This window comes from Bos taurus, chromosome 18 (genome assembly GCF_002263795.3).
Source record: "Bos taurus isolate L1 Dominette 01449 registration number 42190680 breed Hereford chromosome 18, ARS-UCD2.0, whole genome shotgun sequence".
Lineage (NCBI taxonomy): Eukaryota > Metazoa > Chordata > Mammalia > Artiodactyla > Bovidae > Bos > Bos taurus.
This window is the reverse complement of record NC_037345.1, coordinates 56,157,031-56,181,886: the sequence shown is the minus strand read 5'-3', so window position 1 is coordinate 56,181,886 and position 24,856 is coordinate 56,157,031. Positions and strand designations below refer to the sequence as shown.

At 53.7% G+C, this 24,856-nt stretch overlaps 3 protein-coding genes across 9 annotated transcripts in view; 1 reads left to right on the top strand and 2 right to left on the bottom strand.

Annotated features, from left to right (window-relative positions):
• MED25 (mediator complex subunit 25) overlaps window positions 1-4,376 on the bottom strand; it is a 17,141-nt gene extending 12,765 nt beyond the window's left edge. Inside the window, exons 1-3 of one of the 2 annotated variants that reach the window (XM_024978362.2) lie at window positions 4,148-4,376; window positions 4,009-4,054; window positions 3,384-3,508 (exon numbers count right to left, since the gene is read on the bottom strand). In XM_024978362.2, the coding sequence (XP_024834130.1) occupies window positions 3,384-3,508; window positions 4,009-4,054; window positions 4,148-4,281 (305 nt within the window). In that variant the 5' untranslated portion in view covers window positions 4,282-4,376. 2 annotated transcript variants of the gene reach the window in all.
• FUZ (fuzzy planar cell polarity protein) lies at window positions 725-16,700 on the top strand. 3 transcript variants are annotated; one of them, XM_059876784.1, is made up of 12 exons: window positions 725-804; window positions 10,299-10,484; window positions 11,531-11,652; window positions 11,877-11,961; window positions 12,463-12,531; window positions 12,757-12,861; window positions 13,681-13,878; window positions 14,027-14,122; window positions 14,474-14,580; window positions 14,656-14,720; window positions 14,802-14,876; window positions 16,016-16,498. In XM_059876784.1, the coding sequence occupies exons 3-12, from the start codon at window positions 11,570-11,572 to the stop codon at window positions 16,240-16,242; spliced, it is 1,110 nt and encodes a 369-aa protein (XP_059732767.1). In that variant the 5' UTR covers window positions 725-804; window positions 10,299-10,484; window positions 11,531-11,569; the 3' UTR covers window positions 16,243-16,498. The 3 variants fall into 3 exon arrangements, with proteins under 3 accessions (XP_059732767.1, XP_059732768.1, NP_001179596.1); XM_059876785.1 differs by lacking the exons at window positions 725-804; window positions 10,299-10,484 and adding an exon at window positions 10,552-10,631; NM_001192667.3 differs by lacking the exons at window positions 725-804; window positions 10,299-10,484 and adding an exon at window positions 11,001-11,275 and having other exon boundaries at window positions 16,016-16,700.
• AP2A1 (adaptor related protein complex 2 subunit alpha 1) overlaps window positions 16,283-24,856 on the bottom strand; it is a 27,930-nt gene continuing 19,356 nt past the window's right edge. For 2 of the 4 annotated variants that reach the window (XM_059877020.1, XM_059877023.1), the window contains 18 exons: window positions 24,527-24,635; window positions 22,564-22,714; window positions 22,065-22,233; window positions 21,785-21,922; window positions 21,468-21,650; window positions 20,955-21,052; window positions 20,588-20,819; window positions 20,325-20,492; window positions 20,075-20,238; window positions 19,693-19,758; window positions 19,307-19,363; window positions 19,121-19,203; window positions 18,928-19,016; window positions 17,686-17,810; window positions 17,485-17,601; window positions 17,323-17,392; window positions 16,975-17,109; window positions 16,283-16,719 (listed from right to left, as the gene is read on the bottom strand). In XM_059877020.1, coding sequence (XP_059733003.1) covers window positions 16,642-16,719; window positions 16,975-17,109; window positions 17,323-17,392; window positions 17,485-17,601; window positions 17,686-17,810; window positions 18,928-19,016; window positions 19,121-19,203; window positions 19,307-19,363; window positions 19,693-19,758; window positions 20,075-20,238; window positions 20,325-20,492; window positions 20,588-20,819; window positions 20,955-21,052; window positions 21,468-21,650; window positions 21,785-21,922; window positions 22,065-22,233; window positions 22,564-22,714; window positions 24,527-24,635 — 2,232 coding nt within the window. In that variant the 3' untranslated portion in view covers window positions 16,283-16,641. Of the gene's footprint in view, window positions 16,720-16,974; window positions 17,110-17,322; window positions 17,393-17,484; window positions 17,602-17,685; window positions 17,811-18,926; window positions 19,017-19,120; window positions 19,204-19,306; window positions 19,364-19,692; window positions 19,759-20,074; window positions 20,239-20,324; window positions 20,493-20,587; window positions 20,820-20,954; window positions 21,053-21,467; window positions 21,651-21,784; window positions 21,923-22,064; window positions 22,234-22,563; window positions 22,715-24,526; window positions 24,636-24,856 lie in introns of all 4 variants that reach the window. The other 2 variants (NM_001191440.1, XM_059877022.1) reach the window with 2 other exon arrangements.

Genomic DNA, 24,856 nt, shown 5'->3' with positions numbered 1-24,856 from the left:
AAATGTACTAAATGCCACTGACTTGTCCACTTCAAATTGACTGCTTGTGTTATGGGAATTTCACCTTAATTTCTAAAAAAAATAATAATTTAAAGGAAAGTGAGATTGACCACTCTGAGACCCTAGAGTTTGTTTTTTTTCAATGAATATTAAACATAAGCCATCTGTTACCAGCTCAGAAAAAGACACAAAACAAATATTTTGTCTAGAGAAAAAACTGGGGAGTAGGGAAAAAAAATATATGGCCAGTTAGAAGTAAGTTTTTAAATATTAAAAAATTTCAAATAAATCCCTCAGATTAGAAACAGAAAGTGAAACAAAAATGAAAGTATGCTGGGAGATACAGGTGGGATCTGACTCACTGCTTCCTTATCCTCACACCCCGCCCCTGAGGTCATGCCCCTGAGTCCTTGTCACTCACTTTCACGGGCTAAGGGGCCCCTCCTCTGGAGCCCCCCAGAGGGACTAGTCAAAATGAATGAAGGTGAACCGCAGCCAGCCCTGACCAATGACTGCCACAGCCTGTCACCCCAAGGAAACACCAGTTCCTTAGGGCCAGAACCCTGCTTGCCTTCTGCCCCCTGTTGAATGAATGAACACACAAACCAGTGAATGAATGAAGGCACACACGCACTGTCACAATGCTGTGGGGAAGTCACCTGGGCTGTCCCTTCTGATGCTGGGTCACTAGCTGTCGGGGGTGGGGGAACCGCCTCGCTTACATTTCAGACAGGAAATGTAACATCAGAAACGAATCTCCTCAAAGCAAGGACTTTCCAAAAATCACACTGCCTGCTTTGTACTGTAAGTAATGGATGTTCCAGGAGAAGATAAGATTTCTCCATGTGAACAAAACTTGCTGACTTTCTTTGTGACTCTGTTACAGACTTCCCCAGAACGTCACAGAAACTGAATTTAGATGGTTACATAGGGCCTGATAAAACAGTGATGACTCTGAATATTCAATAATGGCTTAAAATGTTTATCGGCTGATTGGGAGGATTCTGGTGAGCAGGCAGCACACAAAGCTTTCTTTTTTGGTTAAACAGGCAGTGTATTCGAAGCTGGTTAAGGGAGAGGGTGGATATGGGATGGAAGTGTTCAGAATATATTTCCCTCTTATCTTCCTAGTGCCCTTGACATTTTAAACAAGCGGGTTTCACTATTTCTCCTGACACCCACCAAAAGGTTCACTTTCCTGGTGATTCTCTTCCTTACAGCTTTCACTCGTTTATTTATTCAGCAAAGGTCTCCCATCTCAGGCAAACAGCAGGAGAAACACCCAAGGCCTGGACATTCACAGTCCAGAGGTGTGAAGCTGCAACAGGGAAACACCTGAGAGCAATGGGGGCGGAGGAGAGAGCAACTGACTGCTTGCCGGAATCAGGGAAAGGACGTTTGCGTTGGCTCTTGATGTTTAAATAGGCGTTTACCAGGGAGAACCAGAGTATCAGGTACATTCTGGACATTCGTTCATTCACTCGTTCTACAAAGTTTTCCTTAGGGCTCTTTCATGCCAGGCCCTGTGCTGGGTACTAGAGACTTGAGGGAAATCAGACTTGGACTTGAACCTCAAGGAGCCCCCATTCCACATCATTCAAGTCTCACCACAATCTGTTCCAGAGGTTTTCGACTGGGGCGGATTCTGTCCCCAAAGGGACATATGACAATGTCTGGAGACGTCTTTGTTTTTATTGTTTATCACACTGGGGACGGAGGGGACCACTGGCATTTGGGGGGTAGGAGCCGGGGATGCTACCGAACTCCTTACAACACACAGGAATGCCCCCCACCCCTCCACAACATACATACAATAATCATCTGGCCCAAAGGGTCAACAGTGCTGAGGTTGAGAAACCCCGCTCTGCCCTGACCATGAATTCTAACAACCATAAGGGGGGTAAGTGAACATGCAGCGCCTGGTCTAGCACATGAAGCCTGGAACAAACCAAGTGTTCAACAAACATTTGCTGCAGGGGCGAATGAAGATAACGGCAGCCCACGAATCCGTGTTGTTTAATGGACTCTGACCAGACCCTGAGCTGAACACAGTATGAAGATTAGCTTCTGTGACCCGCCTCTGAGTGCCCCCATGGACTACCGTTATCCCTCTGCAGACCAAGAAACCAAAACACAAAAGAACAGCAAAAGCTGAGGGAGCACTTAATCATGTCAGGCACTGTTTTCAACAGTCATCAACTCGTTTGATTCCCAAAGTTCCCTACAGTGTCACCAGAACTAGATCTGCGATGAGCGCCATCTCCTGGTATTCATGCCCCCTCCAACACTGAACAGAACTGACCTGGATACTAAACAGAATGTGACACAAATGATGGTGTGTGATTTCTAAGACTTGATTATAAAAAGCTCTGTGGCCTCCTTTTGCTCTTTCTGTTGGATTGCTCAGGCTGAGGAAGGCCAGCTGCCATGTTGGGAGGACACTCAAGCAGCCCCATCAAGAGATGTCTTAGGAATAACAGCTAGCAAGGAACTGAGGCCTCTAGCCAACAGCCACAGGGTTAGCCACCTTGGAAATGGATCCCCTGGTCCCGATCAAACAGTCGGATGACTGTGGTCCCAGCTCACCGTGACTGAAATCCCACGAGACAGTGAGTGAGAACCATCCATCAAAGCCATCCCTGAATTCCTTACTTAAGGGAAACAAGGCACTAAATAAGTTTTTTTCTTTTTTTTTGGCTGTGCCCCTCAGCATGTGGGATCTTAGTTTCCCCACCAAGGATCGGATCCATGTCCCGTGCAGTGGAAGCACAGAGTCCCAACTGCTGGACTGTCAAAGAATTTCCAAGTCAGTAAGCTTTAATCTGTTTTCCCAACACTGGATAAGTAACAGGATGACTGTAAATACTATTACCGTTCCCCTTTAAGAGATAAATTCTATTAGACACAGAGGACAGGGACTCGTGGGTCTGGGAGTCCTGTTGTGGTAGAGCTGAAAAGTGGCCCCAGGCTGTCTGCATCTGCAGTGTCAACTATCAAAATTTACTCCAAAGCACAGAGGCTTAGCCCCAGCCCTCTTGCACTCAAGCTTCAATGCCCCTGGTATGAAAAAGAAGGACTAGAGTAGAAAAGAGAAGCAACAGACAGAAAGGGGAAGAATACATGAGGAGTAGGACAGGGGTGCTGGACTTCCCCAGGCTTCCTTGACCAGGAAATTCTTTCTACTTCCAAGCCAGACAACACCAGCTGAGCATACAGAACTGACCATTTAAGTGACCTAGGGACAAAACCACAACCCCCATCGCAGCCCTTTTTAGCAACCAATGTGAGGGGCTGGATGCCGGCAGCTCAAATCCAGGCCACCATTCCTCTGCGGTCCCTCCCAGGTTCCCCCAACCCTTCCCGAAGCCAAGAAAAGAGCTCACTTAATGCCATCGAGCCAGGTGACAAACTCATAGGCGCTGCTGGTGGGAGCGTGACATTGTACGTAGGACTCTGGAGCGCAGTCCACCGTGTTGAACACCACGAGGCTGTACTGGGTGCCCCCATACTGGGAGGGGAGGACAGAAGAACTTTTCATCTGGGACCCAGTTTCTTTTTCCCTCAGGGGAGTCGGAGCTCCCAGCCCCTCCTCCCTCGGACCCAGGGGTCCGGACCCCGGTACTCCCACCTCAGACCCAGGACCCGAGCCCTTCCCGCCTCGGACCCAAGACCTGAGCCTCCTCCCCTCTCGGACCCAGAAGTCCAGACCGCAGCCCATCCTCCCTCGGACCCAGGACCCGAGCCCCATTTTCCTGGAAACCAGAGACCAGATCCCAGCTCCTCCCCGCTCGGACCCGCAAATCCCGACCCCAGCCCCTCGGACCCAGAACCCGAACTTCCCCCTCCTCGGACCCAGGAGTCCAAACCCCAGCCCCTCCCGCCGCCGACCCCGGAGTCCGGACCCGAGCCCCTCCCATCTCGGGCCCAGGGTCCAGGTACCGCCCCTTCCTCCCGCAGACCCAGTCCGGACTCCCATCTTCCCTCCAACTCGAGAGTTCCAAGACTCACGTCTCCCCCGAAGTCCGTCTCGGCAGGAGGGCCGCCATTAAAATACCTGTGAGGGTCGGAAGTGAAAGGTCGGGGTGAGGAGAGAGACTGGAAAACTAAACTCGGAGGGCGGGGCTGGGGCCGCGGAAACGGCACTCACTCTATGGCCGGGAGCAGGTAGTGCTTGCGGAGCCCCTCGAAGTAGGGCCCCAGATTGGCCGTGCCCTCAATTACAAACACCACGTCAGCCACGAGGCCCCCGGCGCGGGCCGGGCCCTCCGACCCGGGGACCATGCCCCGCGCCGCAGATGCCGCCGTCGCCGCCACCGCCGCTGCCGCTGCCGCCGCCGCCGCCTCAGACACCACGGGTTGAGCGGAAGTGCGCCTGCGCCGCGCGCGCCCCCGCGCAGGACCGCCTCTCGGCGCTGGCGGCCATGTTTGTGCGGGGCGCCCAGAGCGGGTGGGTTTATCTCCATCCTCCTTCGCACCCAGTGTGTGCAAGACTCAAAAAGGACCTAGAGAACTCCTTCGGGGACCAGAGGTGGAAGCTTGAATTATTGGCAGAACTTTCGAGGGCGAAATATACCGAAAGCGGCGCGTCAGAGGCCATTTTTGAGGGGGGCGACCTTTCCAACACCGGTTTCAATGGAAGGGCCAGGCGACCTGGTTGCTATGCAACGCATACGCTGCCCTTGTTTTCCTAAAAAGACAGATTAGGTTTCTAGTTAAGTTCTTTCTGGTTCTTGGGGGATGGGGGTGGGTGGGTCGTGTGAAGGGTCCAATCACAACGTCTGAAACGGGGTTACTAGGCAACGCTTTAAGGCGGCAATCAACTCAGAAGGGAGTGCAGCTGTTTTTTCCCGACTAAAAGAAGCCGAACTCTAACCCAAGTGGAAGTTGCTAAGCAACACCTGATAGTTGTTTTCTGGGAGAAGAGCCAGAAACTGGCCTAGGACATAAATACATTCCAGGTGGATTAAAAATGTAAATATAACAAATGAAACCATAACACTGTATAATCCTGAAGACTGGGGAAAAAAGAGTTTCTTATCATTACAGCAAAGCCAGAGGACGGAAAATATTAAACTGTTTGTCCGCAGAAGACTTCATAAACCAAGCTGAAAACGATACGGTAAACTGCGGAAGTCACTGTAACATATGTGTCGACAGAAATGTACTACCCAAATACGTATTACTGATCAATAAAAACTTAGGAAAGCAGAAATGCTTTTTTTTTTTAATTGGGGAGAAAACTAAGCAGGTTTTTCCCATACGCAAAAAAATATTAAAGTCGCTCATATGCACAAGTTAATAAGTGCTAACACAGAGTCCAGTGATATGTCATTTTATCTTTGTCATGTTAAGGTTGGAAAAATAAGTCCATGAGGGTGGGAAGGTTTGGGTGAAATGAGCAGGCTCAGACGTGATCTAGTGGAGATGGAAACCAAAACAGCTTGCGCAGTTTGTCAATGTATTTCAAGGTAAAAGGGTGCATTGCTTTGTACTCAACAGTATCACCATTTTGTCACATGTACTTTATTGATCCCTTTCTTTTATTTTCTTTGCTGAACGCTTGTAAAGCAAATCCCAACATCGTATCATTTTACCTCTGCCTGCTAGATAGGCATCTCCAAAAAGTTGCAGGTAACCACTATGCCATTAACACCTCCAACAAAATTCTTATTTCTTGGTATTGTCGAACACTTAAATCCATAATCAAATTTTCCCAGTTCTTGCAAAATGTCTTTTTACAGTTTTATTTGCATCAAGATCCAACCATGACTGAACCTGTGTTTAGACATCTTAAAATTCCTTTAAATCTAAAGCAGATCCCTTCTTTTGTATGCTAGCGTAATTAAATTTTAATAAAATCATAAGGAAGATAAAAGTAAACTGGAGAAAGGCAAAATGATCAACAGGTATGGAGCTTGAAATGGCACCTAAAATGCCCTCCTAACCGTAAGGAAACTTTCCTTTAGATAAGCTGAATGCATAATTGGTTCTGTTAACTGAGTTTAAACTGTTACCATGGTTACCATCAATGGATTACGAATGGTAAAACAATGAGATACTTTAGCTTGGACTTCAGCTTCTGGCATTGATAATTAGATGATATGACATTGTTTTTGCAACATTGGTGGTTTCATAAGAGGTATGGGTAGTTTTCAAGGATCTTACCTCCCCCAGAGAGGAAACAGAAATCGACAACAACAAAAAAAGATGGGGTTGGAAAAGAAATTCCAGAGGTGCTCATTGTCATTACCAAGAACCTGAAGGCAGCTGTGATGTGAAAAACTTGGTGTAGTTCTTCAGCTAAGCAATGGCCTTCCACAGCAGCTGATCTAATTCTGGGATAGTCTTCGAGCCTCTTACACAGAGTGAAGTAAATCAGAAAGAGAAAAACAAGTATATTAATGCAAATATATGGAATCTGGAAAAATGGTACTGATGAAATCTAGTAGAGGGACTTGTGGACACAGCAGGGGAAGGTGAGGGTGGGACGAACTAAGAAAGTAGCATTGACATATCTACACAGTCATGTGTAAAATTGTGGGAAGTTGCTAAATAACACACGGAGCCCAGCCTGACACTCTGCAATGACCTGGAGGGTGAATCCTCCCTAGAGGACTCCGATCAATAGCACAAAGACCACAGCTGCAGAGACAAGGATTGAATTTAGAATTCACAGAAACAAAAATTAACGGGATGTTGCCCCACTCCCACCCCCAGGATTCAGGTACAGGAATTGTCAGGTTCATAAAGTACCACAATATGCAAAATAATAGAAATAAAGGACACTATTTTAGTTACCTTGGGCTGTGTAACAAATTACCCCAAACTTTAGTGGCATGAAACAACAACATTGTTACTTTCAAGTTCCTGTAGATCAGGAATTGAGATATGGCTTAGCCGGGTCTGTGCTTCAGAGTTTCTTACAGGCTATAATCAAAGGGTCAGCAAGGGCTGGAATCATCTCAAGGCAAGACTAGAAAGGACCTGCTCCCGTGCTCATTCTTGTCATTGTTGGCAGGGTTCAGTTCCTCCCAGGCTATTGACTAGAGGTTCCATGTGTTACTGACTAGGGTCCTTGGACTTTTTAATCAATAGAAATTGATAAGAGGCCAAATGAGAAATTCAGGCAAGGCTTTATTGGGACTCTCCCACGGACTCTTAGCATGAGGGAGAGAAAAGACGAACAAGAAACAGGCACCCCTGCTTGCTTGTGAGGGGAAACAGGCTGGTTCTTTAAATGAGGCGAGGGTGGGGAGGGGTTGGGCTAGAAAGGTGGCTTAGGTGGTCTGCCCACCCCTTGGTGGTGCTGTGTGCAGGAATTGGGCACAGTACCCTGCTTTTGCTCCTGGAGCCTCAGAAGTGGCAACTGGTTTGTGGCCTTTTTGTATCTTATTGAACATTAATTAGGGCTCAGCAGTTAAAAAAAAAAAAAAAACTGCTTTCAATGCAGGAGCTGCAGGAGATGTAGGTTCAATCCCTGGTGGGGAAGATCCTTTGGAGGAGAGCATGCAACCCACTTCAGTGTTCTTGCCTGGAGAATCCCATGGACAGAGGAGCCTGGTGGGCTACAGTCCATGGGGTTGCAAAGAGTCGGACAGGAAGCGACTTTGCACATATGTACATAATTTTCCCCAACTGCATGCATGCAGTTATTTTTAGTCTCATAGTTTCTTTGTATTCTCTTGCTCAAGGAGATGTCTGTCTTAAGTGCAAGCACTCTAGTAAAGGTTGCCAAGTTTCAGGTCCCAGCCTGACTCACAAGGACCTCTTTTTGGGTAAGTCACAACACGGCGTTGGCTGCATCAGAGTGAACAAGAGAGGGCAAGAGAGAGAATACAAAGAAGGATGGAAGTTGCCACTTTATAACCTAATCTCAGAAGTGACATCCCACCACTTTTGCCAAGTTCTTTTTTTATTATTTATTTGGCTTTGCCGGTTCTTAGTTGTGGCACATGAAATGTTTAGCTGGGGCATGTGAACGCTTAGTGACAGGATAAGGGGTCTAGTTCCCTGTGCGTGCCATGTGCATGCTCAGTCCCTTTAGTTGTGTCCGATTCTTTGCGACCCCATGGACTATAGCCCGCCAGGCTCCTCCGTCCATGGGATTCTCCAGGCAATATACTGGAGTGGGTGGCCATTTCCAGGGATGAAACCCAGGAGCCCCCTGCATGGGGACTGTGGAATCTTAGCCCTGGACCACCAGGGAAGTCCCATATCCATGTAATTGTTTGTGTCTCTAATTCCAAAGTCCCGATCTATCACTCCCCTGGCTGTTCATTTTTATCCTTTGTAATATCCTTTATAATAAACCAACAGTAGTGAGTAAAATGTTTCCGTGGGTTCTGTGAACCCTAAGAGCAAATTATTGAACATGAGAATGAAATAGTGTACAAGCCCTGTGTCCTTGTCTTTTGAAGTAAAATGCTGACCCAAAAGTTAATGGTTTGGAAATATGAAGATGTAGAAACAAAGTATAGCTGTTGAATTGGGGAAATGGTAACAATTTAGACTATGATTCTGCCACACAGCAGAAATGCTGAAATCCCAGTTCCCTGAAAGATATAGATAAAGGCCTGACACACATTCCTAAGTTGTTTTTTACAGGAAGCAGACCCGCTCCAGATGAAAACTGCTGACCACAAAAATGTAGACCCTAGACTGGTTGAAACCAGAAAATTGATGATGCTTGAAACTTCACCTAAATGCCAACCAATCCAAGAATGGTCCACGAGCTGATCATGCCCTACTCCCTGAACACTGTGATACTCCTCACTGCCCGCTCCAGAGTGGGTCACAGTCTTTAGGACATCAGCCCACTTGGTCCCTTTTGCCTGGCAAAGAAATAAAAGCTACTCTTCTCTACTCCACCCAAAACTCTTATCTCCACGTTTCTATTCAGCACCAGTGAACAGAGGCCAAGTTAGGGCAATAAGAAGAGGGGGTCATGGGGATCCTTGTTATATGTAGGCCACTCAGACCGAAGTGTGGGTAACCTGGGGACCCACTACTTCTAATTGGTGTGTGAAGTGGCTGTAGTCTTGTGGATCCGAGACCTTAAGGATGTGAGTGTGTGTGTGTGTGTGTGTGTGTGTGTGTGTGTGTAACTCTAGGTGGTTGGTGTCAGAATTTAACTGGCTTATAAGACAGTCTGTGTCCACAGAAAACTGGGGAACTGCTTGGTGTGAAAAGCCTGCACATTTGGTATTAGAAATATTGTGAGTACAGAGTTTTCCAGTAGGAAATCATCTAGGAAGCAGGAAAATTTTCAGCTATCCCTAGAAAGTGATCTGAAATGCAAGAAGGAACAGGGAGGGCAAAATGAATCATAAACATACAATTACAATTGCCTGAATAAAATAAGAAAAAATATTCAATGAAGGCATTAAAAAAGTCAAGTTGAATGCTAGCGACACTAGTTGCTTACTCTGGAGGGAGTTTAATGGAATTAACTTGTCACATTCTTTGTAGTTTTTGAGAGACGGTTTAAAAATCTTTAACCTTTTGCTGAATTAAATGTGATGGCAAAATTTCAAAAATTAATAAAAGAGAATTAATGTATAAATTTGAAACCAGAAGAAAGAGGACAAAATGGATTGAGGAAACAAATCCAGTAAAAGGAGGAAAAAAAGCATGGAAAAGGCAGGACAACAAGAAATATAAAAATAAAAAGATAGAAATAGGTCCCTTTTGCCTCTGAGATGGCCCCCATGCTGTCTATGGAGTGTTCTACTTCTTACCAAAAAAATAAAGTGATAGAAATAAACCTAAGTATATCAGAAGTCTAAATAAATATAAGCAGACTAAAGGAAAAATTCATAGAACTACAAGGAAAAATTGATATTCTACTTCATTTGTTATCTTATGCACCTTATTCCTCTTTAAATTTCATGTAATTTAATGTGCAGAGTAAACGTCTTATTTCTTATCAGCTATTAGAAATCAAATCCAGAATGCAGGCAAAGCATGTTTAAAAGAAATAAATGCCTTCTTAATACAACTATATGTTTTGTAAATATATTTGCATAAATGAAGGCAACTGTTCTGAGAAAAACGATCTGATTAACTGATAATGAATATTTATCCCTTTAAACACATAGTGAAAAGAACCTAACATGTCAGTATAGGATGAGCTAAATATATTGTTACATCCATGATATAGGTTAGGATAAGACATTTTAAAAAGACGAGGTATATTTCTACAATTTCATGAGAAATACAAAGTTTGAAAACAACATTAGCACAGTAGTATCTGTGAAAACGTGAATATCCTGTGTTAAACTGTCAACTTTTTATTTCAGGGAAAGGATTTCGGTAGGAGTATTTTCACATTCTGCACTATACACTATCATGAATAAATTCATTATAAATATTATTTTACGATTCTGGAATATAAAGGACTTCATCTTCCTTCTTCTAATAACAAAAACAACCAAGTCATTTGTTGGTTACTAGGCAACTCTTGCCGGACCAAACCATCCTCGAAGGTAAGGGGGGAGATGGTGTCTTTCTCAATTTTGCTCTAAGGAAGATTGCTCGTGATTCGTCATGCGGCCATCTTTGAGAGGGGCACAGCTATTTACAGCCTTAGAAGGAAAATAAGACTGGTCGTTGCTAGGAAACCCCAAGGCAAGGTCGGCATCTTTGAGCGGGGCATAGTGTTTCTACTATGAAAGAGAAAGCCAAGCTAAAACGGTTGCTAGGCAACGCCTAGACGCCATCGCCATCTTTGAGTGTGGTACGGTTGTTTGTCAATTCAGAATGTGAAACACACTCGCTTACGTGGTGGTTACTAGGCAGCGCCTTGGGGTTGTCACTACCTTCACATTGGGCTTTTCATCCTCTTCTTTAAATAAACTCAAATCGCTTCAAGTAGCGACCAGTCAACTTAGCAAATACAAAACCGCCATCTTTGTTAGGGGTATTGTGACTTCCGGCGGGGGCGGAAGAGAGCGTAACGGGGCTCGGGGGGAGGCGCTGGAAAAGGTCTTGACGAGGGGTTTGAGTTGGGATGAGGAAGGCGGGAATTCAGTCCTCTTCCAATCAGCTCCCTATCTCGCCCTCTGGCGGCTCCGGACCGCAGTAGCCCGGCTTCGTGTGACTATGGGCGTGCTCAGAAGCGGGCATTGACTCTCTCCACGAGGGAACTGGGTGGCGAGCGTTCCAGATGGGGGAGGAGGGGACCGAGGGCACGATACATCTGCTGTGCCTCGCTGCATCTAGCGGGGTCCCCCTGTTTTGCAGGAGCAGCCGCGGTGGCGCCCCCGCCCGCCAACAGGTGGGACCCCGGGCGCCTGGATCTCTGAAATAGCAGGGTTTTAGAAGGACTTTGGGTCCACAAGAGAGTAGAGGCTGGGGACGTTTCAGAATTTGTTTAGACCGTCGAAGGTGCAATTGACCAATGATCCTGGTTCCTTGAAGAGGAGGGCCCAGGGGATCTAGAGAGAGGAACGGGGTTGGGGGCCTGAGTAATTGGTTCCCAAGGAGGAGGAAATTGGGGGGCTCTTGTCTCAAGTTCACAATCTTTCCCCAGCTCCCATTCTCTGTCATCGGCTCTCTCAATGGAGTCCACATGTTTGGGCAAAATCTTGAGGTGCAACTGAGCTCTTCGAGGACGGAGGACACAACCGTGGTGTGGAAGAGCTTCCACGACAGGTCTCCAAGGGCAGCTTGGGGGCAGGGCCAGGGGGACAGCCCCCGTTGAAGATGACCAGCTGAGACTGGGTTGTGGGATCTTTGACAAGGCATTCAGCCTGATTCCTGAGCTTCTTTGTATGAGAGGCCGGTTGTGCTGGGGCATGGGTCCAGGGCAGACCTACTCTCCTCTTTGCCTTGTTTACTTGGCCTGGACTCATCCTTCTCACCTTCCTTTCTCACAGCATCACCCTCATTGTTCTGTCGTCTGAGGAGGGCACCTCGGAGCTGAGGCTGGAGAGACTACTCCAGATGGTATTTGGGGCCATGGTGAGACTCCCTACTCCTCTTTTTTTTTTTTTTAAAGTTCTTGTTTGTTTTTGTCCACACCCTGTGGCATGTGGGATCACAGTTCCCAGACCAGGGACTGAACCCGCCCCCTGCTGGGTGGAAGTGCAGTGTCTTAACCACTGGACCACTACGGAAGAGAGAGAAGTTGCTCAGTTGTGTCCCACTCTTTGTGACTCTATGGACTGTAGCCCCCAGGGTCCTCCATCCATGGGATTCTCCAGGCAAGAATACTGGAATACTAGGAATACTGGAATACTAGGGAAGTCCCTCCTTAACTCTCTTTCCCAACCCCAGGAATCTGAGCTCTCAGCATCCCTCTCCCTCAGACCCAGGAGTCCAGACTCCAGCAGCCTCCTGTAGAACCCAGGAATTCTGGCCCTCAGTCTGACTCCTCCCTTAGACACAGGAGTCTGAGTCCCAGCCCCTCCTGTCTTATAACCAATTGTCCAGGGCCCCTACTCTCCTATATGTTTCTTCTAGGTTCTTCTCGTGGGACTTGAAGAGCTAACCAATATCCGCAATGTAGAGAGACTGAAGAAGGAGCTGAGGGTGAGGCTGAAGGACATGAGGATGGGAAGTTAGGGTACCTGATCACTGATATTTGGGAACTGTAGTTCCCAGAAAACCCTGGGGCAGCCTTATCCATTGGGCTCCCAGGGCATCTTGGTTGTCTGACATCCCCTAGCAAGGCCCAGTGGGCCAGTTTTCTGAGGAGGAGCCAGCAGATTTGGGTGCCACCCGCATCTTAGGCTCCTCCATTTCCCCTTCTGCTAGGCCAGTTACCGCCTCATCGACAGCTTCCTGGGGGACTCAGAGCTCATCGGAGACCTGACCCAGTGTGTGGACTGTGTGGTTCCTCCCGAGGGGTCCCTGCTGCAGGTATTGGGAATGCCTTGTAAACTTTTAAAACTATCCCTCTGGCCCTGGCTCAGTGTCCATCCTCTTACCTTTGGACCATTGCCTCTTCCTATCCTTTTGGCTTCCGGTCCAACTCCCACTTGACCCCGGAAGGATCTTTCTACACCCAGAGCTGACTCTGTCCCTCCCTTGGTCACAGCCCACCCGCGACTTCCATCAGCCCCAGGACAAGGTCCCAGCCCCTTAGTGTCAAGTTGAGGACCTGAGGAATCTGACGCCTGCCTGCCTTCTCGCCCTGACCTCTTCTAACTCCTAACTCCACAGTCCACCCTCTCCTAGCTGCCTCATGAGTCTCGCAAATCCCCACAACTCCCCAGTTTCTCTGCCCTGGCACATCCCGTTCTTTCTTCCACGGAAATCTCTATCTACTTTTCCTTAAATATCGATCTGATTTCATCTGGCATGGGTGCCTCCCAGCAGTGTGGCTCTGGGCAGGTGACGACCTCTCTGAGCTTCAGTAGATTGTGGATTGCGCCCACCTGGCACTTAATAGCACTCAATAAACTGTAGCTGCTGCTGTTAAAATTACTAGCTTCGGCAGGATGTGTCAGACTAGGCAGCGGTCACCCTACCTGTTTAATTTTACAGTGTGACTTGGGGATGGTAAGCTGCATGTGAAGGTGAAGGAACTCAGGCCCAGGGAGGGTGAGACACAGGAGCACGGCCACCAAGCTAGCTTTGAATTGTACGCCGGTGTCTTCCCCCTACTAACCCGCCTTGGAAGTCTGTCGCCTCTGCTCATGTCCTCTGACTTGCAGTCGGCCTGCCTCCCTTACCCAGGAAGCCCTCTCTGGGTTCGCTGAGGCGGCGGGCACGGCCTTCATCAGCCTGGTCGTGTCAGGCCGGGTGGTTGCAGCGACCGAGAGCTGGTGGCGGCTGGGGATGCCGGAGGCCGTGCTGCTCCCATGGCTGGTGGGGTCCCTGCCCCCGCAGGCCGCTCGCGACTACCCGGTGTACCTGCCGCACGGGAGCCCCACGGTGAGTGGGTGGGTGGGGCGGACAGGCGGAACGGTGAGGGCTGGGAGGAGCGCGCCAGGGGTAGGACCTGGAGGACCGCCTCTAGGAGCCCGGGCTTGACATGAGAAGAGGAGGGGCTCCGGCCAGCCCACCCTCCTCGCTGCTGCAGGTTCCACACCGGCTACTGACCCTGACGCTTCTGCCGGACTTGGAGCTGTGTCTTCTCTGCGGCCCGCAGCCTCCTCTCAGCCAGCTGGATGCGCAGGTGAATCGGGGCTCCGTCCCGCTTTTCTCCTAGTTTACCTTTCTACTCGCGAGCCCTGGCCTTTCTCTGAGCACCATGCGGGGCGAGTGCGCCTTTACCCTGGACCCGCCCTGTGCCCGCCCCGCCCCTCGCAGGCCCCGCCCCTAACAGACCCCACCTTCTCGTAGGCCCCGCCCCTTTGGGCTCCGCCTCAGTGGCCCCCATCCTTCCAGGCCTCCCTCTCTTCCCTCCCGCGGTCCCCTCTGCCTTTGTGGTCTCCTCCCCAGCTCCCTGGCCAAACTGCCTCCCCTTGGTACCGCCCTGACCTCGTCCTTGGGCCTCGCCTCTCTCGCTGATCACGCCCCCCTGCAGCTTCTGGAGCGCTGGTGGCAGCCCCTGTTGGAGCCGCTGCGGGGCTGCCTGCCGCTGGGAACCCGAGCGCTGCCCGCGGGCTTCCCACTGCACACGGACATCCTCGGGTAGGGCGCGGCAGGGGGAATGGGTTGGGGGTCCTCCGCACCTCTTTCCTGGCCGTGACACCTGTTTCCCCACAGGCTGCTGCTCCTCCACCTGGAACTGAAACGCTGTCTCTTCACGGTGGAGCCCTCGCGGGATAAAGGTGACTGGGAGGTGGGCGGGGCCGGGAGGGGCGGGGGCTGGGCAGGGGCTCTGCGTTACCGCACCCCTCTTCCACCTTCAGAACCGTCTCCGGAGCACCGCCGGCGCCTTCTCCGCTCTTTCTACACCCTGGTTACCGCCACTCACTTCCCACCAGGTCAGCGGCGGGCACAGCGACCCCTTTGCACACACTGGGGCACTGGGTCCCAGTTCTCACGAGGCGGGAGTAAGAGGCAGGGGAGGGGGAAAGCGGTAGGAGAAGCGTGGACTGGGGATGGCCGTCTGTGAGCCCCGGGCATGTACACGGGCACGAAGGGAAGAGAGCTGAAGGGAGGGGCAGGAAGGGCCCAGCCTGCAGGTTTCAGAGCCTCCTGGCTGACCCTAAACACCGAGACCTCATCTCCTGCCAGGTGCTTTTTGTGTATTGACTCACTTCTTCCTCGGGCTTCCCTTATAGCTCAGTTGGTAAAGAATCCACCTACGATTCGGGAGTCCTGGGTTCGATCCCTGAGTTGGAAAGATCCCCTGGACAAGGGAAAGGTTACCCACACCAATATTCTGGCCTGGAGAATTCCATGGATTGTATAGTCCATGAGATCACAGAGAGTCAGAGAAGACTAAGTGATTTTCGCATCCTCATAGTTGAAGGTTATCTCCTGTTACATCATTATTTCCATCTTATAGATGAGCAAACAGGCTTAATAAACAGCAGAGCTCTGCTGTGATTCAAACACAGGCAATCCACACGCTCCTGCTCTACTGCTAAAAATACAGGCTTTGGGTGGAGGAGGTTGGTAGATTCCACAGAACACAGGTCCAGGAGGAAAAGCTGTCACACAGAACCTGAGGCCCAGACAAAGAAAGGGACCCAGAGTGATACTACAATCCCAGCAAAGACCCTGATGAGTGTAACAAAATAGTGAAAAGTTCCATCTGGAGGGGCAAAGGACTGCCCCTTCCTAGCCATGCGACCCCACCTCCCTCACCTGCTTCCCAAGTGGGGTGGGGTCCTCTGGAGGCCAGTGCCTGGCACCTGGGCAGCATCTCTTGCATGTCTGTGATCTGTACTGCTAACCAGATTGCTTGGGGCTGCACACACAGTGTCCCCAGGAAAGTGGGGCACTGGGGCTGGAAGAGGGGGAGAGTCTGATCTCAAGTCCTGACAGCTGGCTGGAGCTGCGAGCCTCTTCCATCAGATGTTAAACTTAGCCCAGGATGGGGGTTGGCTCCCTCAGGTTGGCATTCTAGTTGTCCAGGCCTCACTGGTCACCTCGACCTTCGTTGTCCTTCCTTCAGAGCCGGGGCAGCCAGAGGAGAAAGCAGAAGAGGCCATCCACCGGGCCCAGGTAGCCAGAGCCTGCTACTTGGTGTTGGGGACTGAGGAGCCAGGCACAGGATGGCGGCTGGTGGCGCTGCAGTTGGGGCCACGGCGGCTGCTGCTGCTGCTGTCTGCTCAGAGTCCCACATACGGGCTGCGGGGCCTGGCCACCCACACTCTGCATGCCCTCACCCCGCTCCTCTGACCACTGGACCTGAACGCCAGACATAGACAAGGACGGGGGCTATTAGCGTCTCTGTTTATTCGCTCACAATAATACACAGCCCCTGGAAGGGAGAGGGCAGGAGGGGCTATGACAGGATGGGGTGGGAGGGGAGGAGGCACCCACTTCCCCACCCCTCTCCCCTCTGTGCTTCAGGGGGAAAGGGAGGGAGGGGGCTCCCCCTTACCCCCCAGAATGTAAACAGCAGCAGATAAACAAAAATAAAAATACAAAAGGCCGGAGGAAGTTCCTGGACATCCCCCCACCCCAGGGTCTTCCCTGTCACCAGCGGAGGTCCCTCGCTGCCCCATCCACCAAAGCTGCCTCAGTCCTGGGGGCTGCCCAGTGCCGGCCACATCCCCGGGGGGCAGAGTCCAGGGCTCAGAACTGCTGCGCCAGCAGCTCACACAGGTGACGGGAGACGGGTTCCTTGCTGGTGCGCAGGGTCAGCCGGTACATCTAGTGGGGACAGGGCGACTCAGGGGGGAGGCAGAGAGGATGGAGAGCCAGGGGAGGAGAGTTAGACACAGGGCAGATAAATGATGAGAAAGGATCAAGCGGTCAGAAAAGTAATATAAGAGAGGGAAAGGATGAAGGTAAAAAAGGTCACAAAGGGTATAAAGGATATAGAGACAAAAAGCAGGGAGGAAAAGGGAGAGGAAGACAAAAGGGCAGAGAATGCACAAAGAGCAGGCCTTGGAAACCACCACTCACCTGAGCCTGGGCATTGGGCTCCAGCCGGAGCAGACAGCCCACCTGCAGGGCTTTAGTCTGGATGATTCCAGCCCCCACGAAGTTCTCAGGGTTGGGGTCCACATTGTCCAGGAGAGCAGAGCCAAACCCCAGGAGCTAAGGGGGCGGGGGGCCCAATCTCTGTTAGCTCCCAGACAGCAGCATGCCAGTTACCCCAAACCCTTGGGAGTGGAAATTAGTCCGACTTTACCAATGGGAAAACAGGCTCAAGTAGAGCAGCCACCGTACCCCAAATCCCAGAGTTCGGGAGAGGAGAGTGAGGCAGGACTGGGATGGTAGCCCGCGTGCCTCTCCTGTCTAGCCTCTCACCTTGGCCTTAGTGACCTCCGCGTCCATGGGGTGGTTGGCTTTGAAGATTTTCTGGGCCTCCTGTTGGGGGCTAGGGGCAGGAAAAGGTCCAAGTCAGGGATCTGGAAGCCCCAGTCCCGCCCACCCTGAGGGCGGCTTTGGCTCCCCTCGCCCTCGGCTCACAGGCTCAGCTGCTTCCAACGCTGGAAGAAGTCCTGGGCCGCCATCTCCGTCGGCTGGAAGAACTTGTTGATGGTCACTGGGAGTTTCAGGGTGAGGGACTGGGGGGCGCCCCCGTACCTGGCGGGAGAGGGAGGGCTCGTCAGGCCCCGCCCTCGCCCTGGAGGCCCCGCCCACCCGGCAGCGCCTCGCCTCCTGACTCACCGGAAGCGCACCGACAGGAGCGGCGGCGTCAGGAAGTCCCGCAGACACTCAATGTTGAGCACCTGCTGCACCTGCGCCCCGCCGTCCACCTGCGAGGCCACCCGCTTGGTCTGCACGGCCAGCTGTGCCCGCCCGTGGTCAAGGAAGCCAGAAACGCGAGCGGGGGAGTGGGGAGGAATGGAGGGGAGCCGACGAGGGCTCGAGGACTTCACCATCACCTGATGGTTCAGAACTTCCCTGGCGCCCCCAGCCCTGCCATCCCAGGCTCATCCAACATGAACCAGCTCCAAAGTCCTTCCTAATCCAAACCTCTGACCTGGGTGCCTCTGGCTTTCCACAGTGGGCTCAGCCACCTCCATTACCGCACAGGTCATGCCCTGGCTCTGAAGGCTGACCTAGGCTTGAATCTCAGCTCTTCTTAGAGGTTAAGAAGTCACTTAACCTCTCTTAGCCTCATCTTCGAAATGGATATAAGTGTCCTCAGCAGTCAATGAAATAATCTCCCACAAGTACCTGTCAGTGTGTCTGGCACATGGTAAGTTCACTGAAATGGTAGCAATCAGTGTTACTACCATCTATCTGTGTCGACAACCCATTGGCAAGTTGGGGCCTTATTTCTCTCCTCCCGCCCCTGCCCAGAACAAAGCTGAGCCTCAAGGAGGTCTCTGGAAATGATGAATGAAACAAAGAGCTAAAATGGTCTTCAAATTTTGGGGTATAATCACTCTAATTTCCAAGTTGTGGAAACTGAGGCCAAGAGAAGGGGGACAGGGGACTGACACTGCTCAAGCAGTTCCTTCATGCCAGCACCCTTCCAGGGTCTTCCAGCCACACTGATTCTCAAAACAAGACTGAGAAGGAGAGGAGGGTCCACATTTCACTGAAGGAATTTCAGGGCTCGGAGAGGCCAAGAGACTGGCCGAGGCACTGGAATCACGGGTGTGGAGCCCGATGGAAGACAAGGTTAGGACACGGCGGAGGGGCCTAACAGGGACCAACTGAGGCCCAGAGCATGTGGGATTCAGGAAATAACACCTCCTGCATCCCTGTCATGTCATGTCAGTGTCCTCTCCTGTCCTGGGAAAGAGGCCCACTCCCTCTTACAGATGATGCTAAATCTCAGAGAAGTACCATGGGCTCAGGCTCTCAAGTAAGGAGGCCAAACAGGGATCTGGATCTGTTTCCCGGCTGCCAGGAAGGCAGACCTGGAGGGGCGGGGCTGGGCCAGGCCGAGAGGATATGAGTCTGGAGGTCTCCAGGGTGAACCACAGTGGGAGAGAAGTTCTGGAACTGCACCGAGGTCTTGTTGCCATAGAAGAGATACATGCGGCCTGAGGGAATGGAGGTGAGAGGCAGGGTTCTATCTGAGTTCCTTCCATGTCCTCCCCGAGCCGGGGTCTCCTGGAAACCTCACCCCATTGCCCCCAGTACCCACCCAAGTTCTGCCGGAACTCTGACTTGACTCCAATCTGCAGCAGCTGGTTCTCAAACAGGACCCCATTGTTCCTGCACACGAACCTGCATGGGGCAGTGGGGGGTCAGGATGATGGTGCCTGCCTGGGCTCTGCTCTGTGCTCCCTACTTGTCCCCACTTCCCTCCCCAACCTCACCCACAACTCACTTATTCAGCAGCTCATCAGCTTCTGGGATGGGCGGGCCAATGTCCTCAGGACCTGGGCTGCAGATGGGAAAAGAGGGAGATGGGAGGGGGCTAGAGGTCAAGGCCCAGAGCTAGTGGTGGGAGACAGCAAGCCCTGAAGGAACAGAAGCCCAGAATCCATATACCTTGATTCCCCACAGAGCCCCTCAATCAGACTGGCAATTGCCTCTGATGGGAATAGGACCCTGGCAGGAGCCATCACCCCCCTACCCTGTACCAGACAGCCCTGATTCTCACTCCCACGCCCTTGCAGCTCATCAGGAGAGTCTGCTGAGAGCTCCCAGTCCCCTAACCCTCCCTGGGGGATACAAGAGTCTGCCCCCCAACCCCCTGAGGCCACCCCTTACTCAGCAGCTGGAGCTGGGTCAGCCAGCAAAGCCATGGGGCTCTCAGGGGCAGGCGGCTCCAGCTCGCTGGGCCATCCAATCCCAGAGCAGACAAGAGAAGACAGGCGTGGCAGGCAGCCAGTCCCAGAGAGGCAGCAAGAGGGCGGAGAGAGAAAGAGAGAGAGACGGGAGGAGAGAAGGAGAAGGAAGAGCAGGCTGAGACGGTGACAGGGAAGGACGACACAGGGTGGCCAGGGTCAGCGAGAGCCCAGAGAGGCCCAGAGGGAGCGAGGGGGGAGACTGGGGCAGGCGGCAGCCAGGGCAGACACGAGGCTCAGGGAGAGGGGGAGCTGGGGTGGGGGGCAGATGAAAAGGGGGCCCACCCTGGGCCCAAGGCCAGTACCTGAGGAAGGCCTCCTCGGGGCTGGGCCCCAGGCCGGGCTGGGCGGCCGGGCTGTCGGAGAAGACGTCCACCAGGAGGTTGCCTGCACCCGAGGGGGCCGGGGGTGCCGCGGGGGGAGGGGCTGCCCGCAGCCCCAGGAGGTCAGCGGAGGGCGAGGGTGTGGACTGCGGGCAACGTGGAGGCAGGTGAGAAGGGGCCGGCCTGGCCGGGCCAGCCGCCCCCGTCCCCAGCCCAGCCCCCGGGTACTCACAACGGTGCTGGGGGTGGGCTCCACGCCCCCATTGATGTCGTGGCTGCTGGGGTCCCTCCGGCTGTCATCCAGGGCGCTGCCGGCCCCCGGCCCCTTCTTGCGCTTCAGCTTGGCCAGGATGGATGACTCACGCTCGGGGAAGGGTGGCATCTCCTCCAGCACCGTGGCCTGCAAGGTTCGGTCAGGGACGGGCGTCAGCGCCGGTCTTGGGCTGGAGCAGGGGCAAGGCGCAGGGGCGGGGCACGTGGGGACTGGGCTCTGACCAGGACGTCCGTGCTGGCCACCGAGCTCAGGGTGAGGTACTCGACAGCCCGCTGCTGGAGCTCCACGTCGGCGTTGCGCAGCTGGGAGCCGGCTCGCAGCACGCCCTGGATGGTGGCCTTGGTTTCCGGGAAGAGGTTGATGAACTTGATGTAGGTGGAGAGCAGTAGGGCCCGCGTGGCCACGCTGCACAGGTGGAACTTGGAATGCAGCAGGGAGAACTGCACCGGGGGGCTGCGGGAGTGGGCGGATATCGGTGGGTGGCCGGCTCCACCACCCTCTCCTAGAAGCCCCCACGGGAGGTGCACCCTCCCTCAGAGGGACCCTTCCCAGGACCCCAGGTGGGCCCTGGAGCCCCAGACCCCTCACCTGGAGCGGGGGTCCCCAGCAATCAGGTTTCCAAACTCCCCAAGGATGTAGCCGCCGACCTTCACCATGTTCTCATGGCAGGCGGGCGCCTGGAGCGCCTGCAGGTGGGGACAGCGGTGAGCAGCAGCATCCTGGCTCAGGAGTGCTCAGCATGTGCCAGGCGCTCCACTGAGCCCTTGACTCCTATTAACTGCCGAAGCCTGGTGACTGCTGCGGGTGGGTTTATAGCTGGGGAAACTGAGGCATGGAGCAGGTAAGTGACTAAACTGAGCTCACACAGAGAATAAAACGGAACTGAATGGGCCCTCTTGTCTGGGGTGGAAGGCGCGGGAAACTGGCGGCACCCAGGGACCAGTGACTACACAGCAGGCACCCTGTGCCCTGCTGACCCTCACATTGGCTCGTGGTGGCCCAGCCCCTCTGAGGATGAGGCCCGAGCCAGCTGGCCCCACAGCCCCAGCTGTCCTGGCTCTGCCCTGATGCCCCATCATGGGGTGAGACGGGGGCGCTGACCTCGAAGACGGTCTTGGCAGCGTAGCCCTGCACGTCGTCGCGGTTGGTGACGATCTGCAGCACGCGGTACCACACCTCCTCGCTCACGTAGTCGCCCGCGATGCGGATGAGGTTCAGGATGGTGTCCACGTACCAGCTGTAGTCCACGGCGTACTTCTCAGCCAGGATGGCCACCTTCAGGACCTGCCGGTCAGAGGGAAGGTTGGGCGTGCGTGTGTGCCCCAGGCAGGGGAGTTGGGGGTGTGGACTCGCCACGTCTGGGCAGGTCCCCACCTGGAGACCCTGGAATCTGGGTGCCTGGCCCTCCCAGGACTCACAATCTCTTCACGAATGGCGTAGTCGGCCGTTTCCAGGTACCGCAGCATCTCTGACACGATCTGCTTGGCGTTGCTCCGATCACACATGGCGTAGAGGAGGTCAGCCGCCCGCTGCCGCACACTGACGTCCCGCTCCGTCTGAGGAAGCAGAGCAGGTAGAGTGTGCTCTAGGCTCCCTGGGCTGGTCACCCAGGGCCGCTGGGTCCCCAAGCTGCTCCAAGGGAGCAGAGGAGCCATAGGCCAGGTCAGTGTGGCCAGGACAGGCTCCCAGAAGTTGCACCTTGAGGGCGTTGATGACGGTGTCGATGTGCGTCTTGACCGCCTCGTGGGAGAACTCGGAGCTGGCCAGCGTGCACATGCTCTCCAGGGCCAGGTAGCGCAGGTTGGTCTCCCGGTGCTGCAGGAACTGGCCCAGCTGGTTACAGGCCCGAACCAGGAGGTTGGGCTCACTGCCGGCGCGAGAGGGAGAGATGGCAGGTGGGGGCGGTGAGAACACACAGCTGACCTGAGGAGACGCAGGACTGGCCCCAGCCGACGCATCTCGTGTCCCCCTCAGGACCCCGCTCTGAGCTCCCGCCCTGTCCCAGTCACAGCCACGCTGGGGACCTGACACCTGGGCTGTCCAGCCTAGATACGGAGAGCCAGGAATTCTGCCCCGCAGAAGGGGCCCAGCGCCCACGAGTCACGGCAACACTCCAGAACCACATCGCCCTCCTACCTCGAAGTCACGTTCCCAGACCCCGTCCCCTAGGACCCGGGAGCCTGGCCCCCGCAGGCACCTGTCGTAGTGGATAATGAGGCTGATGGTCTCGAAGAGGATGGCGTTCTTGGCGTTGGAGTGCTGGACCTTTTTGGACTTGGGCGGCTCCTGGGCCTTGTTGAGCACGGTCTCCAGGCACTCCACCAGCCGCCCCTTCACGGCCGCGTCCTCTGAGGAAACAGAGGGCACGCCCCGGGTTGAGCTCCCTGCAGGCCCAGGCCCCCTGCCAGGGGGCAGAGGCCACGCCATGGCCCCTGTCCTCCAGAGGAAGAGGGCGGGCCCAGCAGCTTCAGGCTGGGGTCTTGACTTCCCCAAGCCCTTCTGGGGTCCCCAGGCCACACGAGGAAGCTGACAGAGGACAGGACCCCAGACCTGGGCTCTCGTCCTGCTCTGTTCTGATTCTGCTGGGCCAGAGGGAGCACCCTGGGAGCCCCCCTTTCCCCCCGCTGTAGCACCCAGGCCCTGGAGGAGTCTCACAGAGCAAAGACAGCGCCAGGAACCCTCCCTAGAGACACCCCCAAATCCGGCCCTTCCCAAGGAGGGGTCTGAGCGCCTGAGATAGCTGCCAACCAGGAGCTCACAAAGCCCGGAGAACCACCATTTCCTTGCCTGTGAGGTGACCCCAAGTGGACAGAACAGCTGGCCACTGTTCCAGCAAAGAATGAGGCACCCAGATCTATCAGAAAATTCACGAGACAGAAAACCAGCTAAAGGACCCAGGGAGCGATCAGCCGAATCCAGAACGTTTGACACACCACAACACAAAACTCTCCTGTTTTTTAAAAACCAGGCAGTAGGAGGCACAACTGTTCCAGATGTGGGGCAAAAAATGACAGACGTAAAAAAAAAAAAATGACAGTTGTAATCACAGTTAATTTGCAGTCCTGGACTGTAGTTTTTAAGCCCGCCCTGGGCACACCCCAAAATTATGAGGTGGGGCTTAGGCTCCAGCTGTACCTTTTCTTAAGGGGTGAGCAAAGCAGCTCAGCTTGGGAAGAGCCTTCCCCAAGGATTCACAACCAAATGCATCCCTGGCTTTCACAGGCTGAGAAGGGCCTTCTGTGTCACATTCATCATACACTCTGCTACAGTGTGTGCACACGGGCTGCAAGATTCAGGGCCACACACCAGCCACCATCCCCAGCAGGCGCCCAGCACCCTGGCTGAATAGAAAGGCACTGTCTCTCAAGGACCTACTATGTGCCGAGCACCTCAGCATAGGTGCTCGAAACTGCTCTGTGAGGTCAGACAGCCGAGGATCGGGATGTTCCGAGGGAGCCCGGCCCATGTGGTAGCGGGAAGGGGTTACGTGCATGGACTCAGGGGTCAGGCTCTGCTCTTTTGTCACTGCCCAGGGCCTGGAAAGATGCCTCATCTCCAAGCCCCCATTTCCGAGATGGCTGCCCCTCGCCAGCTCTGCAGGGGCAGCAGGCCACGCTGGTACAGCACCTGCTCACTGCAGGCCCTTCATCCACACCAGCGCTCGTGACCACGAGCACTGAGGGCGTGAAAACCCCTAACAGAGCTATGCTGACTCCTACCACACAGCCTGGAGTTACCCTTTGATCTGCTGGGTGACCCTGGGCAAGGCCCCCCTCTCCAAGCCTCGGTTTCCTCATCTGTAAGAGACAGGTGACAAGAGCCCTGACGTTCCAGGGCCAGGGCATGAGTCTGGCTTTACAGGGCCCCTGGCCCACAGCAGGGGAATCAAACAGCGATCTGTCCGTTCCCTGTGCTGGGGGGAGGGCTCCCTGCTGCAGGTGCCCTGCACCCCGGCCCCTCACTGTCTCGAACAATAAACTCGTCCCAGCGCCTGAGTGGGCCGTGGGCTCGGCACTGCCCCCACTGCAGCCTCACATCAGGGGCTGGAGGCACCAGGCCAGCCTCTGGGAAATCTGGACACAGACCCCTGGCACCCCACCCCGTGGCCAGCCTTGGGGTCGGAGGCCCCCAGACCCCAGCCCGTGTGGGCTTGTTGGTACCTGGTGGCGGGTAGCACTGCAGCAGCCGCAGGAGCTTCACGGAGAGCCAGGGCGCTGGCACGAAGTAGTAGGTGTAGTCCTGGAGGTCAGTGGAGGCCGAGGAGACGATCTGGGGGCAGAGAGGGGCAGGCAGGGGCAGGGGCATGGGGAGGGGCGGCTGTCACAGTGTGAACCTTTATGGAGCAGAAACTGGAGGCTCAGGGAGGGTGGTGAGGAAGCCTTGGGGACACAGAGTGTGACCGGGTGGATCCAAGCTAGGACTGGTCAATTTTTCCAAGTAAAGCTGGTGTTGGGTGGGCAGGGAATCTTGGCCAACCGATCCCCTTCTGT

Excerpts from the sequence above, each read along its gene's own strand:
- FUZ (NM_001192667.3), top strand. The coding sequence starts at position 11,165 with ATGGGGGAGGAGGGGACCGAGGGCACGATACATCTGCTGTGCCTCGCT. Across the intron at positions 11,962-12,462 it reads AGATGGTATTTGGGGCCATG|GTTCTTCTCGTGGGACTTGA; the intron begins GTGAGACTCCCT and ends TGTTTCTTCTAG. Across the intron at positions 12,532-12,756 it reads GACTGAAGAAGGAGCTGAGG|GCCAGTTACCGCCTCATCGA; the intron begins GTGAGGCTGAAG and ends CCCTTCTGCTAG.